This window comes from Phoenix dactylifera, chromosome 7, assembly GCF_051530095.1.
Source record: "Phoenix dactylifera cultivar Ajwa chromosome 7, Ajwa_hap1_PhDact_Kaust_v1.1, whole genome shotgun sequence".
Lineage (NCBI taxonomy): Eukaryota > Viridiplantae > Streptophyta > Magnoliopsida > Arecales > Arecaceae > Phoenix > Phoenix dactylifera.
In genome coordinates this window covers 30,343,958-30,363,866 of record NC_143196.1, presented here as the reverse complement: position 1 = coordinate 30,363,866, position 19,909 = coordinate 30,343,958, and the positions used below count along the sequence as shown (strand labels likewise).

At 38.6% G+C, this 19,909-nt stretch overlaps 1 protein-coding gene across 1 annotated transcript; it reads right to left on the bottom strand.

Annotated features, from left to right (window-relative positions):
* Positions 1 to 9,009: 9,009 nt before the first annotated feature.
* Positions 9,010 to 14,230, bottom strand: LOC148703007 (beta-1,3-galactosyltransferase GALT1-like). Its single transcript, XM_088701603.2, has 7 exons — positions 13,262 to 14,230; positions 12,197 to 12,429; positions 11,808 to 12,089; positions 11,094 to 11,222; positions 10,814 to 10,993; positions 9,800 to 9,907; positions 9,010 to 9,555 (listed from the first exon to the last, which is right to left on the bottom strand). The coding sequence occupies exons 1-7, from the start codon at positions 14,025 to 14,027 to the stop codon at positions 9,346 to 9,348; spliced, it is 1,908 nt and encodes a 635-aa protein (XP_088557729.2). The 5' UTR covers positions 14,028 to 14,230; the 3' UTR covers positions 9,010 to 9,345.
* Positions 14,231 to 19,909: the final 5,679 nt, after the last annotated feature.

Genomic DNA, 19,909 nt, shown 5'->3' with positions numbered 1-19,909 from the left:
AGCGCCACCCGTATCTGATCCCAAACCAAGATAAGCTGCTCGGCGATGCTGCCATCATCCATCGACGCACCTAAAACCTCCCATGCTCGTTCCAGTTGCCTCTCGACATCACCAGACGGTAGTCTGATCATGACTGACGGAGATGAATTGCCTGCATGCATTGGGTTAATTCCAATCCAAGTTACGTAAAGGAAAGAAGACTTGGTATCGTCGAAGAAGAAGTATAAGCTAGTGAACTACCTGTTTGAAGGTTTGATGCCACATTGGCTTCCATTCGCTCTTTTGGCCGGAAGGACGTCTCAGAAAGAGCTCTTCTAGTGCCTCTCCTATTCCATGGACTCTCCTCCTCTAATGGGTAGCTCCGCGAGGCCTTTCTTTTTTTTTTTTTTGTTTTGCCCGCGTGTTGCACGGAGCGCGTGAGGCCTTGATGAGGACCAGATGTTGACTTTGTGGTGCGAGGTCTACTGAGGGAAGCCATGACATAATTAGAAGACGGAAGGAAAGCAGGAAGGAGTTACAGACATAACTTGTGATTATAATAATAATAACGAGTGTTACTTTTCGCCGTTGGAGGGGACGCTTGGACTTACGAATGATACTGCGGCCTGGGGTTTCACATGTTGAGAGGGAGAGAGCATGCGACTTTCCTCCTAGTGTCTTTTCTTTCTTTTTGATCTTATTCTTCTCCTAGTTTTTCAAAGCAGGACTAATTTATGAGGCACCTGGTGTACCAGGATCATCAGACCCGTTATTCCAGGCCAGAGAACATGTGGTTGTGTTTCTGAATACAAGAATAAGATCACGAGGAGCTATATCTTGACAGTGTGTGATAGGCATATATTTATCTATCTTTTGCTTCCTAACTAACAGTTTTTAGATAGATTCTGCACCTATTTTCCAAATAACCCATCTCAGAAATTGTCGGAAACTCACAATTCCCATTTATGTAAGGTAGGTCGCTATTGTCCCCTAACATCACGGGCCTCAAAAAGACTGACATGCATCCAATATCTAATAACTAGAGGAAACTCTTTTCAGATCTTTCAGTTTACCTAGTATGCAATTCCTTTTAGCATCTAAACCAAGAGATTGGCAGACATTAACTTTGATGGTGTCTTCTTGTACTCTTGCCAGCCGTACTTTAGTCATATAGGCTTGGGGGAGATGGTTTGTTTGAAAACGAAATATGGCATTCCCTCCATAAAAATGATATTGCAGTCCCAATTAGAGGTTATTGACAGTTCCAAAGGAGAGGGAAAATAATATATAACTCTTCGTTTGATATCTACACTGAACCGGTTGTCTTAAATTGATTGCTGTTGTGACAAATTGTGCTCATTCAGGTTTAATTGTGTCATGTCCGGTTTTACTTGATGCGTCCCTGAACTTGTATGAAACTAAGGATTGTTTCGGCCCTCGCCTAGCCAAGTGATAAGGATGTCTCCTATGGTTTGGGTCTACATGGATTGGTAATATGGTTGGGTACATGTCCACGCAACCAGTCGGGCATGCACCTTTGTTAGATCCTCCACATTTACATTCATAGCTCACACGAATTGGATATTTTTCTTGCAATCATTAACTGTTTTGTCAGAAATAATTGAGGAAAAATGTTTGATCGTAGATCTATTTGGATTTTTGTGTTTATGCCAATACATGGGTGCAGTTTTTAGATCGATGCTTCTTGAGAACTTTTTTAAGATCTTTTAGGCAGCATATGGGTCGGGAACAGGACTGGCATGAGGCTTATTAAGAACATAAAATACTTTTTCCAGTCAAACTTGTTTATCCCAGGATAACTATTCTAACATAAATCTGTCGTCCGTGCCCACCGGCCTTCCCCGGCCCCCAACCCCATCCTCCTTTGCGTTTGTGGTGAAACATAAATATCTCAAAAATCAACAAAAAAAATAATTATCCTCCATCAAATGAGGAGTACCTGATAACAAACAACAACAAAAAAGGATAAATAAAAAATTTAAAGGAATAAACACTAAGTGCTCAAAAATAAATACAAATTTGCTGGGAGTAAACACCACTCTGAAGAAATAAATACTAATGTGGCCACTATAAACATTAACCTCTAGATAATAAATACTTAGTCTATAGGAATAAAACAAAAATAAATAGAAAAGGATATGGTCTAAGCCAGACCAGGGAGAGAGGGCGGTATATTACATCCCATCCCATGAAAGATGATGTTGCACTGGAAAAAAAAAATATAAGTGTTATTGCATCCCATTAATGCTTTGTCTTTTTTATATTTTTTTTTTTTTTTTTTTTTTGGATGTTGCAGCAGGATTGCTATGAACAATATGTTTCTAGATTTCATGATCCATGTCGATCCAACAGGCAGAGAAGACTAAATCTGGACTTGGCTACACTAGAGTATAGCCTAGTCTAACTTTCTCTATATATAGAGAGAGAGAAAGATAGACATGACTGCACTCAAGTGGATCTTTACTCAAATTTGGTCAAATCTATATTAAATAATGAAGATCTCAAATCGATAATCCATATCTAGAGAGGTAGACCTGATTGCACTCAAATATCGACTCATATTTGATAAATAATTTAGAGATGGTAAATCATTGGTCGATTTGAAATCCTTATTGTTCAATATAAATATAACCAAATTTAAACAGAGTTCAACTCAAATGTTGCCAAATACAACTTTCTCTCTTTCTATACACACATACATTTATGTATATAGACCATCAATGCATCAATATATCACGTGCTGCGCACAAGGCCTGAGGAAATTCCCAATAAGCCACCATAATTCCTAGGAAGTCCAGATCCTAATTGTATTTTTTGGGTCAACAAAGCGACACTGATGCTATGAATTATTTGGCGAGACTGATGGTATGAATTAACCTCGTATGCCACACCATCTAATGTTTTGGGCAAGCAAATTAATATTTTGAATAACAAGACAAAGTGGGGGCAGTTTTTCCATATCACAGACAATGGAGGACAGAGAAATATTACAGAGAAAAGGACGTGATACCATGCCCTACATGCAACTCCCTCCCTCTCCGGCCTCACCCACCGGCCCTCCCCTCAAAGGTAAAACAGACAAAACAGCAAGCAAGCGGGGATAAAAAAGATTAGAAAGAGCATAAAAACAGGGGTAGGTAATAGAGAACCTTTCGAGAGGCTACTCAAAGGCCATAGAGATCCAGATTGTCGTTGTCTGCATGCCCACCTGAACAGCCTTCTGTTCCTATGCAAAGTTAGTAGGAGTTGGAAGAGTCTGATTTACCGAGAGGAAGGGGAAAAAGAGAGCTACAAAGAGAATGAACGGTAAAAACATATACGTAAATAGACAATCGAAATATTTGTGAAATAGATACAATCCCCCTTGAGAATAACTGAGAATACCAAGAACAATGTATCTACATTCCAGGGTAGGAAAGTGATAATTTTCGGAGAAAAAAGAAAGGCATGGGCAAAGTTGGCTATGAGCCACTTACAGCACTCCAGTTAGTGGTAGATAAACTGTAGTAAACTATTTCAAAAAATTTCTGGCCATTCACATTATGATACTTGGTTACCGATTTAGCGGGCCAGCGGATAAAAATATGCAAGTTTACTTGTAATTTGGTCGAATCTGGGATTAAAGTTTTCACCCCCAACCTTCCGGTTTTAACGCCAGTTTGCCTTTACCTTTTTCGGTTTTACGCATATTGAAATACGTGGACGAGATGAATAGAGAGTAGCCTGGTATAACGCTTTAGGTACCGGATAAAAATCTTTGAAATAATTAGTATGGCCATAGAAAGGGCATTTATTAGAAGTCATGCTTTCCCAAAAGGATCTAAATGATGTGTAATCTTTTAGCGGAAATTTTTTTATTATAAAGGGCTAATCCCAGCGTTCCACCCTGCATCCCACCTCATCCTTGAAATAAAATATCAAACAATTTAGAACGAATATTTGTCAAGACCATCTACATAGTAGATCCCGTAAAATTAGCAACACATGACACTATCCAATTCACAACAACGATAGCTCCTCCATAGACATGTTTCATTTCATAAGATCATCGAATTGCTCCCATTATCCTATAATTCTATCTTAAAGGATGGATATTGATGCGAACAAGAAAGCTACCTAAAATTTTAACGCGGTGCCCTAGTAAGTCCCATGCTCCAATACTTAGAAAGTTAGAATGATACTGTCACGGTGGCATTGACTCAAGTTGACATTGGCCCAATGGCCAGATCGATTTGCACACGTGCCAACTCCTCTCTGGGTTTTCATCTATAAAGCCTGTTTACCGGCATGAAAGTTGTTGGGTGTCATATGGGGCTGTCAAATTTTTTGGAACTGTTGTTAGGTGTCATGTTGAAGTGATTAGTTTTGTTTTGTTGCTGCTACAGTAGTTATTCTTGTTGTAACTTAGGAGTAGCAATGAACAATACAATTGAGACTTTATGTCACGCCCTGCCTCCGCGGGGCACGTGCGGCACCCAGCACCCACGTGGGGGCCACATAAGGGAGGAACACGGGGCTTTTCTGCTAGATATTGTCTGGTTCTGAAGACCGCACGCACCGCTCAGATTCCTTCCCGGTTTTATTTTCCACCCAAAACGCGTATGTAGGATTTAGAGACATCCGCCTCAAATGCTCAGGCTCTAGAACAAGTCTTTTCGATGTGGGACTATTGGGCCTCACACCCTTCCCACCATCGGACAAGAGCCGTCCTCGGCTCTGATACCAAATGTCACGCCCCCGTCTGCGCGGGGTATGTGAGGCACCCAGTGCCCACGTAGGGGCCACATGAGGGGGAAAACACGGGGCTCCCCTGCCATATATTGTCCAGTTTCGGGGCTTCACGCAAGCGTCCTTCATCCCTCTCCGATTTTGTTTTCCTTCCAAAATGCATCTGCAGGATTTGGAGACACCCGTCTCATATGCTGAGGCTTGAGAATGAGTCTTTCCAATATGGGACTATTGAGCATCACACCTTTTCCACCATCAGACAAGAGCCGTCCTCGGCTCTGATACTAAATATCACGCCCCCACCTCCGCGGGGCACGTGCGCACCCAGTGCCCACATGGGGGTCATATGAGGGGGGAACACAGGGCTCCCCTGCCAGATATTGTCAGTTTTGGGGCCCGCACGCACCGCTCAGACCCCTTCCTCGTTTTATTTTCCACCCAAAATACATCTGCAGGATTTAGAGACATCCGTCTCATATCCCCAGGCTCTGGAACGAGTCTTTCCAATGTGGGACTATTGGGCCTTATACCCTTCCCACCATCGAACAAAAGTCGTTCTCGGCTCTGATACCAAATGTCACGCCCCCTCCTGCGCGGGGCACGTGAGACACCCAGTGCCCACGTGGGGGCCACATGAGGGGAGAAATACGGAGCTCCCCTGCTAGATATTGTCCGGTTCCGGAGCTTCACGCAAACGTCCTTCATCCCTCCCTGATTTTGTTTTCCTCTCAAAATGCGTCTGCAGGATTTGAAGACACCCATCTCATATGTCTAGGCTCTAGAATGAATCTTTCCGATGTGGAACTATTGGGCCTTACACGTTAAGCATACGCTAAACCCTTTAGTTTCATTCTTTTCCCAAACAGTTCTCATGTAGTTTCACTTAATGAGAGAGATGCCGGCAATATTGGTGAAAGATTCATATTATTTTTCAGAAATGCTATGATGATACCACCTTTTCATGCAAAAATTGGACCTCTTCCAAGCAAGCACATGCAATCCAAATAAATCGGGATCCTATATCGGAGAGAGCTAGTTGTCCAATCATGGCCGTCCATGATTAGCCCCATGGCTATGATTGGATAGGCCCACTAACCTTCTGCCCATGTATGGCATGGGGTTTATCCGATCAATACCTCGCACAAATCATGGACAACCATGATTAAGTAACGAGCCCAGTTGTATCCTTCACACAAATGAAGCTTGCACCTTCCTTCGCACCTCATCAACAACCGGATCATCCCCATTCCGCTTCAATGCCTGCATTGGCAAATGAACGATGGAGTTCAAAATGCTTTAAGAGTTGTGCAATAGATGATCGAATGATTGATAAGCATGAGGGAAGGTGTATCCTTCTTTTGCACTTTGGATGCAACTGAGTCTCCTCTGCCAATACGTAAGAACTAAAATAATATAGTAAAATTAATTTAATATGAATATTGTTTGATATTATAAAAAAAAATTGTAGCCAATATATTAATATCCTATGAACTAGTAACTCAATAATTTATATTAATTAAAAGAAAAATTGAAATTTTACATATTTTTAGAGAGTGCACAATATCAATAGGCTCGTATCGTGGCCTAGAAACTGTGTGTGTGTGTGTGTGTTTAAAAGTCTAATTATATATATATATATATATATATATATATATGTTCTTTCAAGATTTGAAACAGTTTAGTATAAAATATGAAAAGTCAAGTCTTTTTTTTTCCGAAAACCTACAAGTATAGTTTTTGAAATAAAAATTTGCATCACATGCATTGTTGTGGTCAAATGACATTCTTCAAACAAAATGTATGAATTACTTATTTTATATTGTGGTGATAAATGCTACTACATTATATTGTTGTTTTATTTTTTTAAAAGATTTTTGCATATGCACTCCTCATCATGTGTTTAATTGCATGTTTGTCCTTCAAAATAAAAATTATATATTTATCATCAGCACAAAATTTTATATAGTTTTACAAAAAAAAAAAAAATCTTTTTTATATTATTTTTTTTATTTTGCATAATTAACTTTTCAAGATTTTACATATCACTATACTTCTACCTCATGACTATTATACATCTTGCTACAAAAGAGGGAGTCTAGATACAACTATTAATTTTGTTCATTTTTAATTCTTCTATAAGTTTAGTTAGGCAAGTATAGATGTTTCTCTCCATTCTCAAATTTCAAGTGGTTAAAAAAGTGTATATATCTGACTGAAAGATCTCTTTGTTTGCATGATTTTTGCATAAAAGTAGACTTAGTCTTCATAGTCCAGTTTGAGAAGAATGATGATCAAGATTCAAAATTCTAATAAAGAAAAATTTAAATTCAAGAACCTTCAACATATGGACTAGTGTTGAAATGTACATGAGATAACAATCCAAGGTCATTGTGGTATGGTTCGTAATCGTGTAGAGTTATGTATTTTCACGTGTTACCATGATTGTGTCTTCATTTATTATCAATCCTCTAGTAAAAAATATCAAACCTTTTTCTCATATTTATATCTCACTTTAACTGCATTTTAGTAGATCCTTCTGGCGTTCCGCATTATTATTAATAAGACGAAAGCTAAGTATTAATTAGATCAATATATTAATTAAAGCCATGTATTATTTAATTGCAGAAGAAGATTAAAGATGAGAATTCTTGTAAATATTTACTAAATGCTCCATTTGTTTGGTGGTATTGAAGGTATTAACTGGCTTTAGTTTTACTGTAACTTCAATCCCTTCTGACGTAGGGTTGCACTTGATTGATTTATCTTTTGGACAAAATAGAGACCTTGTGTCTTAACTTTTCATGTTACAAATTGTATTCTTTAGTTCTCATGGTCCTGATGATTGTGGAATCGATGCTGCATCCGACCGTCAAAATGATCAAATGAGGACAGGACCATATCCACTCCTTCATCCGCTAAAAGGCAAGTTACTGAACCTTTTTTTTTTTTTGGTCTTAAACCTGGAACTAGTGCTTTTGGAGAGAACAGTTACAGTCTTTTTTGGTCTTAAACCTGGAACTAGTGCTTTTGGAGAGAACAGTCACAGTCCTCAGTAGCCGTTAATACAAGATTTGGCATGGGTGCATGTCTACCTGACCGACATTGTACGGTTCAAGGCACAACCACTGCAACCTGATTACTGGGCGAAGAGCACTATCATCTGAAAGTGTTTCTATGATCTAATTATAGAGAATAGATTCGTTGGACAATTTAGAGTCTAGGAGCATTCGGTTCATGTTATTGTTTTTAAGTAACAAGTGTATCTTTTGTGGTATTGGACTGCAAGGAGTGGTTTGAAGATTTAAGGTAGGACAGGACAGCAAATTGGAGGAAGGCAATCCTTGGCCAAAGGAATTGCCTCAAACTTCAGGCACTACATACTTCCCAATGGTGTGTTCTCTTGGATAAGAGTGGAAAGGCATTACAGTCTAATATAATTGGTCATTTGGTCCTTTCATCATCTGGGAGGTATATTCCTTGCCCAAAATCTGTAGTTTAGTGTTCTTAAACTTCATATTACAATGGCATACACTTTGTACTACTGATTTCTGATTTCGTTAAGCCACTACAATTCAGTCTCATATTATGTAATCTAAGCATATTGGCTTTTTCATTTTTGTTGAAAAGGAAATCTGTTTAAGAAAACAACGAGGGGGGGGGAGAAAGAAAACTAGATTGTTATTTATTTGATGTATCAGAAAAAGACACCAAATACGTCAAGAGCACTTACGGTGAGCACAAAGAATAAATAAATAAGCAAACAAACAAATAAGTAACCTTGCTCTATTATCTGTCGGTGTTGATCAATTTTATACATTGATGACAGATATCCTGAAACGATAGAATGCATAAGGTAATGATATCACAAACATCAATAAGGTAATTTTATAGAGGATCACAATCATCAATAAGGTAGCCTTTGCTCGACTAACAAGCATTGAACAACTCCTGCGCCCAACATACTGAAAAATCAAGAACGAAATTGATGACCGAAAAAAATGAAAAAGGTTTCTCTCAAATGTTATATCATGCAGAACATACTCCCATAAATCAAGCACGGAAGTGGTGATCCAAAAAAAAATGAAAAAGGTAACTCTCAAATGCTACAGCATGCATCTATCAAATACACCTCCCTATTGAGTTATTTAGGCCAATTGCACCTCTTGAATGCTCAGGCTCAAATTTGATGATACATAAAAATGGAGATGAACAGACAAACTTCATAGGAATGAACTGAATTAGATTGCTCTAAGTAAAAATCTTTACAATCATATACCCTCTCCGTCTAGTGTAATGAGAACTCCGCTAACAATATGGTAGACCTACCCAAGATATGGTACGGAAGGGAAGTCTTAATCCTAACATCATCCTGAATGCTAGTCAACGAGTCAGTTGTATCTACCTAAAACTGCCACCAACAAAGGACTCGGTAGCAACCATATCAGAATCTCAGCCAATAATCTACATATTAATCCATGGTAAACCAAAACCTCTGGTCGGTTCTCTTCCTGCATATCGGCAAAATCCTCTCCTATAATTCTCAGTAAGCATAAGAAATGGCATGCCATGGAAAAAAAATCTCTTCTCATGCAAGCTCAGAAACATCCTCAACGCACATCATTCTCCACAACATGTTGCCCGATGTGCCTGCTGGAGCTTTCCCCATAGGCATAGCATCTCCCGAGGCTCCTGATAATGGGCAACCACGTAACCAGCCTCGCAACCTTCAGTATAGACTCGCTCCTCCTTCACATATTTAACATCCAACCCTCGCTTCTTCATCTCATCTATCCATATGCCCATTGCCACATCTTCCAATTTGAACATCTGCACATGAACAATATTTTCAATTTTAAACATGCAATATAGCTTCCCCTAAAAAAAAGGAAAAAGAAACAAGAAAAAGAAAGCAATCTAGCTCGAAAGAACATGCATGCTACCACTAATCAGTACATTTTAATAATGTGTGGCATCCCACATTCTCATAAAGCAAGACAGAAGACAAGTCCTGGCAGGCCTGAAGTTACTTTACATATCTTAATTACACCAAGAATAACGAAAGGTCAAGTACCTTTAATCGACCCCTTTTGTGCTGCTTGTAAACTGCCTTTGCAATATCTTGTGACACAACATAACCTGGCCCGTGTGCCCAAGGAGGATATTTATCTCCAGGCCATTCCTTCATAAAAAAGAAACAGTGCAACTTAAGTAAGAATAAAGAAAACAGCTAAACCATAAGTGAATCAAGATAGAACAAGTGAGACGCAACAAGTAAAGCTAACAAAAATACACACGATAACGACAATACACATGTTGTGGAACTTTCATACAGCTTACAAATAAATCCTTTGTATTTTGAGTCTTCCTTGTGTAGTAAACTAAATGTCAATATATATTTTGTGTAAAAAAAAAACAGATGAGATCACATGCAGCGTAACTAGCAAAACACTGAATATTTGAGCTAGGAAATCTAGGGGCATGAAGAAGTTTCTAATATCAACAAATATACTTGAATAAAAAAAGATATTGAAATTGGGCAGCACACTTAAGAGGCTAAAAATTATAACTTTCAAAAGCAAGTTAATGTTACATAGTGTTGGGACATAAAAAGATAAAGGGATTTGCATTGAGAAGTTCAGCCACTAGACACAAAGCTTAAATATTCTCAACAAGGAAGGCAGCAAGCACGGTTATTAGCCTTGAGAAGTCATGTGAATAGCACCAATACTAGTGAAGGGTAGGTAATTCTGTCCACAATTTCTAGATGCTGCGACAGATCACAAAAATGTTGGAAATGGATCTAGGAAAGACAAACATCAGCGCTGAAAGCAAGGAAAAACTTAGATATAAAGCAAAAGTCAGTCTAACAGAAAAACCTCCGGATGGGGGCACCATTTTACTAGACAAATCACAAGTTTAACTCCAAAGTCAAAAGGAGTTTCCCGAACCAACAGCAAATTTTGTGCTGGTTATGCTTGACAGATATTGCACCATGAAGTAATCAGGCATTTTGAAAATCAGTCTTCCTCCATGGTGTTTTTTCATTGGCAAACTACTTGATAGGTAGATGTAACATTGAAATTACCTCATGACTTATATACCATTTGCTGTCAACATTTCGGTGAGGTTGAGAAGCGGAGTTGATCCTTCCATATAGTAGCCCATGCGTGACATTTGTATTATTTAAAGAAGAAAGCACCTCATCTACACGGACAAAAGCATCATCATCTGTTTTCATTACATACTTGGCAGATACAACTTCTGTCTGTTAGACCAAATGAAATAACCAGTCAGAAGATAAAAAAGAAAATATCAAATAAGCCAACAAAACTACTGGTATTTCATTAACTGAGGTGCAAATTTACCCCGTAGATGCAAATGGCAATGGTTTTCCAGGTAATCAGACTATAATAATCAACAAACGGCATTAACTGGATATCTCCATAGGTGTGTGCCTCATTCCAAAGTTCTCCATTCACCATTTGGTTTTTGTGCTGTGAAGAAACACAAGATATTGTTTAAGGTAACTGTTTGTGCAAGCTTTCAAAACTAGCCTATTATATAGAAGGACAAATAATTAGGAATACATATATATAAAAACAAATAAAAATTTAAACAAAAGGGCAAAGAAAACCGGAGGCAAATTTGCTATCACAAAGAAGGCTAAAACTTGCGTCACATAAAAATAAGTATCCATATACTGAACAAAATATGGATACTCATAGTGATTAAAAGTTGCCTACACTCCTAGATTCAATCTAGCTTGCCAGATTATTTCTGCAGTACGAAGTGTTAGGCCATTCAGATGTATGTGCTATGATTACAAAGAGGGCATAACTTTAACATTTAATGTGGGAACATACTAAGGTGATTGGGCAAACTGAAAAGTAGATATGTAAGTTGGATAATTAGCACAGCATGAAAGCTATAGAATGAGTCAAGCATTTTAAAGCAGACTGCAATTAACAAGCCTAACGTGTACGAGTTACTAATTTCCAACTAATTTTGTTCTAGTTCGGCAGTCTTAGCAGGCAATAAGCCAGATGCTCTTAAGAAAGCATAATATCTTCTATTCTTACTAAGCCAACAAAAAACCGCACTGCTACTGCACCAGATTTCACAGCATCATATTGCATCCATGTTCTTCGAACAGCCATCCTACGCTTGAAATTGTTTGCTGTGGAAAAGATACCAATAAAAAGATCCACAGCTTTATGAATGGGCATAGGTGGTGACTTCAGCATTTCTAAGTCCATTACATGCTCGAAATCTTCTGATGTAGGTAAGCCGCTGGCTAGGACAGATATCAATTCAATGTCTCCTGAAATCCTTGCTTCACTGACAAGCCATGGCTCCAAGCTCTGACAACACAAAAATTTGAAGATGGTTAAACTAAAATGGCAGTTGCTTCCTGGACTTATATCAATAACTGAACAGAAACAAATGGATGTGCTAGCAGTGTTAGTACTTCTCGGTAAGCAAAGGATGTTATATGCTTCCCATCTACTGTCATTTGGATTCCCTCCTCTCCCAGTCGAAGAGTAGCTATAGCAAGATATCCTTGCTTAAATGGAAAATATATTCTAGGTTTTGCACCCTTTCTTGTGGTAGAAGGCTGTCTTGAAGCATTGGAATGCCTAGATGCAAAGATTCTTCTGTCGTCTTTACCCACCATTGCACTGCACTTCTCCAAGTCATCCACTGCAATAAAAAGAAGTCATAAACAAAATCATATAACAAAAAATGGATTGCAAAGAAAATTCACAAACTAAACAAATATGAAAAAATGGAAGCAAAAGGGTATCAGATTATATAGCGCAGGCTTGTTCTCCAGGCTATTTATGCCAAGTCATCACTTATTAGCACCCACATAATGAGTCCACTTAAAACATATCAGATGCCTTAAATAAGGAACAATAAGCATATAGTATGACAGCATCTGATAAATGAAATAAGAAGTTTATATTGAACTTATATATATATATATATATATATATATATATATATATATCTTTCTATGATTTGGGTTATACAATCTATCATTACTGGCCTCCAAGGTGTAAGCTTATACAATCAGGAAAAAACATCTATAATTCCTCCACTATCAAAACAGTGATGGTCTGATGTAGGAATTAAATTCATCTCAAAGGTGCAGATCATAAGCCAAAAGTTCTAGATAAGAATAGAAAATTTATTGTGAAAACCTTAAGATTCCTGGTATTAAAAAAAACTAAAACTACTATTATGAACATCACAGCACAATGATCCCATTATTTTGAGGAATTCTTACATGAAACTAATTACATCACTACTGCAAAACGAAAACTAAACCTCGATACAATATATATTATAAAAGGAAATTCATAGATGGACAACATGCACAAGAACAAAACAGGAACTGGTTCAGCGAAGAAGAAAGAAATATATGCAACCAGAATTTCATTTTGTGCAGGAAGACCATCATAGATAGATGGCAAGAAACCCATAAAACAGAACTTTAATCATGATTAGAAATTCTGCAAGCAATGACTACCTTTCTTATTATCATCATGATCTGGAGAAGGGCAACGCTCCTCTGCACCCCAATCCTTAGCTACAGTCCACGTATTTTGGACAATTACTGGATTCTCTGTAATTTTATCACCATGCAAACGAACATTGTAATGCAAAATAATCGGAGGATCTGGTTCCCCTGGAAGTGCTGCTGCTGTTAAATCTATACGGAAATTACCCAGAAGACCACCAGGTGTGCCAATAAAAGTAATGGAAGAACCCTGAACAAGTCCACAAGGAATCTTCAACTTAAAAATGCCATCACCAAATTCTGAAGCATTCATTCTTCTAATAGAATATGGGCACTGCTTCTCTTTCACTTTCTGATGTGCACTGACATTTCCAGAACCAATCCGTCTTTCATTTTCAACTAAGACCATAAGGCTTTCCCATGCAGTTCCAGCTTCCTTGATAGCCTCAACTGCATGAGGCAAGCCCTCTGCTTGACTGATTAAGTGGTGCAAATGGTACCAAGTCTGCAGAGCTCGTAGCTCTCCGTCAGAAAGATTTCTTGCCAGAAAAAGATTGGAAACTAGTGTATCAGCTGGGACTACTTGGGACCCATTTTCTGGATTTTGAGCTGCAGGTGGATCTCTGACAATCAGCCATCGTAGATGGTCAGAAGAATTGCGAGAAAAGGGATTATAAAGTGATGTTTCTGCCAGTGGATTTTCCATTATCCCATACCTCAAAACCAGCAATGTAAATAAAAACACTAATATGACGCCTCCAGACCACTTCTTCATTTTTCAGGAGACTAAACATGCAACAATGTTTTAAATCTTGCGTTCCATGAGAATAAACTTCTTGGGAAATGAAAGCATATAAATCTAGAATTAATCATGTATGTGAGAAGTCAATTTCAATAAGTCTTGAAATCATCCAATGAGAGCAGCTCTGTGAAGCTCTGCAAAATGGACTCCAGAAATGCATCCAGCCAACTTCTCGTCTAGATCATTGGATTCTTCGATAGCAATCAAACCAGCAATCTTGCCGTCAGAAATTGTAATTTGCTAGGAACCTCAATGGCAATACCACCCAGTAATACTGTCCATACTGTAATTCACCTGAAGTAAAAGCGTCCAAGGAAATCAACATGGCCAACCTTCACTCATGGTGTCTGTTCAAACAGATAAGATGGAAAATTATATATAACTCTTACTTTGATATCTATACTGAACTGGTTGTCTTAAATTGATTGCTGTTGTGATAAATTGTGCTCATTCAGGTTTAATTTTGTCATGTCCGGTTTTACTTGATGCATCCCTGAACTTGCATGAAACTAAGGATTGTTTTGGCCCTCGCCTAGCCAAGTGATAAGGATATCTCCTATGGTTTGGGTCTACATGGTTTGTTGGATCCTTCACATTTACATTCATGGCGCACACGAATTGGATATTTTTTCTTGCAATCATTAACTGTTTTATCGGAATTAGTTGAGGAAAAATGTTTGATCGTAGATCTATTTGGATTTTTGTGTTTATGCCAATACTTGGGTGCAGTTTTTAGATGCTTCTTGAGAACTTTTTTAAGATCTTTTAGGCAGCATATGGGTCGGGAACAGAACTGGCATGAGCATAAAATACTTTTTCCAGTCAAACTTGTTTATCCCAGGATAACTATTCTAACATAAATCTGTCGTCTATGCCCACCGCCCATCCTCCGCCCCAAGCCCCACCCTCTCTTTGCGTTTGCGGCGAAACAATCCTTGGCCAAAAGTTATTCCAAATATTGTAGCCACAGCAGAAAATGAAAGAGAAGGGAAAAGGAATAAAGCGTACCTAGTGCCAATAGGCTATCCTGCTTTTCTCGTTCTAAACCAAATGCAGCCTTAAGCGAAAAAAGAGGGAGTTGGATTAGGCCACACTCGAGCGAAGCCACGTTTTTTTTTTTTTTTTCCTCCGGTCGCCTCTGCTACTGTTGAGTCGGCCCGGGTCGCAGGGCATACCAAATGGTGGTTAAAAGCCAAGCCTGGGCCGTAGCATAAACAGAGAATAAATAGAGAAGCATTAATTAGTGCATAAAGACACACCTCACCTGGCTCTCTTTATCTCTCCCCCTCCGGGATAAACACTAACACCACAATAATTAATACTTAGTCTACGATAATAAACACAAACAAAAAAATAGTTATCCTCCATCATGTGAGGAGCTCCTGAAAGTAAACAACAACAACAAAAATTTTAAAAAAAATAGAGGATTTAACACTAAGTGCTCACAAATAAACACAAACTTGCTAGAAATAAATACCTACTCTGAGGAAATAAATACTAATATGGCCACAATAAATACTAACCTCTAAATAATAAATGTTTAGTCTATAGAAATAAATTAAAAATAAATAGAAAAGGATCTAGATGAGGGAGAAAGAGCAGTATATCACATCCCATCCCAGAAAAGATGACTGTTGTACCAAAAAGATAGAAAAAAAAGTAAATGCTATCCCATCACATTAATACTTTACCTTTTTTTATTTTTTTTTTTTTTGATGCCATAGTAATTTAGGGGTGGCAAAATATGACCCAACCCGCCAACCCGATCCGTGTTCGACCCGCCATAAACAGGTTTGGGTTTGGCCTAAACAGGTTCGGATCGTAAACAGGTCGACCCGTTTAACCTGTTTATTAATTGAGTCGGATACGGGTTTTACATGTCTAAACCGTTTAACCCGTTTAACTGTTGGGCAGGTTAAACAGGTCTAAACAGGTTAAACAGGTTAAACGGGTTAAACAGGTTAAACAGGTCTAAACAGGTTAAACAGGTCTAAACAGGTCGGGTTGGGCAGATTAAACAGGTTGGGTTGGATAGATTAAACAGGTCTAAACAGGTTAAACGGGTCAGGTTGGGCAAACATGTTAAACATGTCGGGTCGGATTGGGTAAACAGGTTACCTGTTTATTAAACAGGTTAAACGGGTCGGGTCGGGTTACCTGTTTAATAAACAGGTCAGGTTCAGGTTTGTAATTCCTGACCCGTTTAATAAACAGGTCGGGTTCAGATTTATAGTTTTCTGACCCGACCTGTATTTGATCCGACCTGTTTATGTCTGACCCGACCCGATTGCCACCCCTACATAGTATGCTTCTACATTTCAAAATTCATGTCTATCCGACTATGGCAGAGATGATTGGGCTTGGCTACACTCGTGTGCAGCCTATTCCAACTCTTTTTATTTAGAGAAAGAGATAGATTTACTGTACTCGGATGAATTTTCACCCAGATTTGGTCAAATCTATATTAAATAATAAAAATTTCAAATTAATAATCCGTATTTAGAAAAGTAGACTTGACTTGAGTTCCACTCAAATGTAGCCAAATATAACTTTCTCTCTTTCGATACACACGTACATTTATGTACATAGACCATCAATGTATCAATATATCACGTGCTGTGCACAAGGCTCGACGAAATTCCCAATAAGCCACCACAATTCCTTGGAAGTCGAGATCCTAATTGTATTTTTTGGGTCAACAAAGCCACATTGATACTATGAATTATTGGGCAACACTGATGGTATGAATTAATCCCGTATGCCACACCATCTAATGTTTTGGGCAAGCAAATATTTTGAATAACAAGATAAGGTGGGGGCAGTTTTTCTATATCGTAGACAATGGAGGAGACCATCTCCAACGGCCAGCTGGATTGGTTGAGGACAAAGAAATATTGCAGAGAAAAAGGACGTGATACCATGCCCTACATGCAACTCCCTCCCCCTCCTGCCTCAGCCACCGGCCCTCCCCCTAAAAGGTAAAACAGATAGATACAAAGATGGCCACCCGTTGATATGGAACACACGTATATTGGTGCGGGAGATGACTTCCTGTCAAATAGCTCATATATATTGAGAGACGAATAGTGCAGCAAACTATATCACCTTTTTTGTTCCCTGACACTCCGAGAAGGTCATCTGGACAAGCCTAGCATGCATTCCACATCCATTGTATTATTTACTTTCGCTTGATATGGTAGATTATACTTATGTTAGAGGTATATGAAATGAAATGCCGTTTTGATTGGTAAAAAAATAAAAAAAAAAAGGAAAAAAAAAAAAGGGTAAAACAGACAAAACAGCAAGCAAGCGGGGATAAAAAAGATTAGAAAGAGTATAAAAACAGGGGTGGATGACAGAGAACCTTTCGGAAGGCTGCTCAGAGGCCATAGAGATCCAGATTGTCCTTATCCGCATGCCCACATAGATAGCCTTGTGTTCCTATGCAAAGTTACCAGGCCTTGGAAGAGTCTGATTTACCGAGAGGAAGGGGAAAAGAGAGCTACCAAGAGAATGAACGGTAAAAACATATACATAAATAGACAGTCAAAATATTTGTGAAGTAGATACAATCCCCCTATAGAATAACTGAGAATACCAAGAATAATGTATCTACATTCCAGGGTAGGGAAGTAATAATTTTCGGAGGAAAAGGAAAGGCTTGGGCAAAGTTGGCTATGACCCACTTACGGCACTCCAATTAGTGGTAGATAAACTATCGTAAAATATTTCAAAAAAATTTTGATCATCCATAGATTTTTTTTACATGAATATTCTCCTAAATATTGAATTTTATATGAATACTCTTCCAAAATTTATATTTACATATATACCTTCGTCAGATAATTGTTTTGCTATTCTACCTTTTTTTATCCTTATTTTTGCATATGTACATGTTGTGGTTTAAATATGGCCCGAAGGTGACCACGTCGGTGAAGCCGAGGGAGCCGTCGGTGCTGCAAAGAGGAAGATGGGAGCTGCCTCCTGCGCGACGGCTGCGGACCTGCACAAAGTCTCACCGGTTTTTCCGGTGAGGACCCTCCAACGATCAAATTAGAGTGGGCAGATTGTGTTCAGCCAAAAGGTCCCTTAGGAATTACCTGACCGAGCTATTTATAGCCTCGATAGAGTGGCCCGGGTGACGGAGGTACTATCAATCCCCATCATGAGGGGGTATGGCTCTGAGCCGGATGGCGTGCAGCCCAGGTAGGCAAGTGGCGTGCGGTACAGCCTGTTCTTAAGAAAGGTAGGGCGTTGACAGTCACAACAGGGCATGGCTGGAGTAGTCAAGGTGCCGTCTGACTGCTGTTGGCCGGTGATGGAGGCATGACACGGCAGTGTGGTGAAGTACGGCCGCGTACGTGGGCGTGGGTCCGCACACTGGTGCGCTCGCTGACGAGGCCGAACTTGTTAAGTAGTCGCATTATGCGTTTGACGAGGTCAGCCTGGCGGATACTAGAAGTAGCTCGGTTTCGTGGGTTCCAGGGTGTGCTCGGAGGTGTGCCCCGAGCTCGAAGATCGGAGCGTATCGCTGGGAGTTTGGCGTCCCGAACTTGGTCGGGACGGGTCGGTGTTTTGTCTAAAGGCACTCCGAACTTGATCGGTGAATGTTCGAAGTTGGTGAAGCTTTCGGCGAAGTTCCGAGGACGAGTTAGCCCTGGGCCGAGATGAAGATTCATCCAATTGTTGTTGGTGTTTACTGGGCCGACACAGGGTGGCTTTTTAGCTGTGGGCTGGATGACCCATTTTTTCCTCTATCAGTACCCACACCATCTAATGCTGTTAAAAAATTAACGGTTTTAAATTAAAATGACTAATATATTCTTAATGGGTAGATGTGCAAAAAAAAAAAATTTATAACGTGACCATAATGGAGGACAAAATAGTAATTTTAAAATTTTATTTTATTTTTAATTATAATAAATATGGTTTTTATTAATGGTGTTAGAAAAATCATATTTATACAAAAATAATATTTAAGGAGGGTACAAAAATAAATATAAATTTAAGAGGTGTTTACATAAATTTGAATTTTTAAAAGGATATTCATTCCTAAAACCCTTCATATTATGATACTTGGTTACCGATTTAGCAGGCCAGCGGATAAAAATATACAAGTTTACTTGTAATTTGGTTGGACTTGGGATTAAAGTTTTCACCCCAGTTATAGGCTCCCATCTTTCCATGGTTCGTCTATCTCAAAGCATTCCGAACGACATGCATTTTTTTTTCCCTGTTCTTTTTTTTCAAATGAACTCAAACGGGTTAGATGGGAAGTGAGCACATATCTCAAAGCATTTCGAACAATCTTTTTTTTTTTTGATGGACTCAAACGGTTTAAGATGGGAAGCGAGCACGTATCACAAAGCAGTTGAACGACTTGCATTTTTTTCAAACGAACTTAAACGGCTACAGGGAAGAGCACAAATCTCAAAGCATTCTATGATTGGGATAGGAAGAAAGTTTTCATTCTACCCGGCCAAAGTACGTATCTCAAGGCAATCCGTGACGGAATGGGAAGGACCAGACAGGATGGGAAGAAAAATTTTCATCCTACCCCAACCTTCCGGCTTTTAACTTGTTTTATTTTTTAAAAAAGATTTTTGCATACGCACGCCTCATCATGTGTTTAATTGCATGTTTGTCATTCAAAATAAAGTTTATATATGTATAGTCGGCAAAAAAAATTATATAGTTTTACAAGAAAAAATTATTTTTTTATAAAACAAGTTATTTTTTTATTTTGCATAATTAACTTTTCAATATTTTACATATTACTATACTCCTACACTCATGACTATTATACACCATGCTACAAAAGAGGAAGTCTAGATACAACTATTAATTTTGTTCAT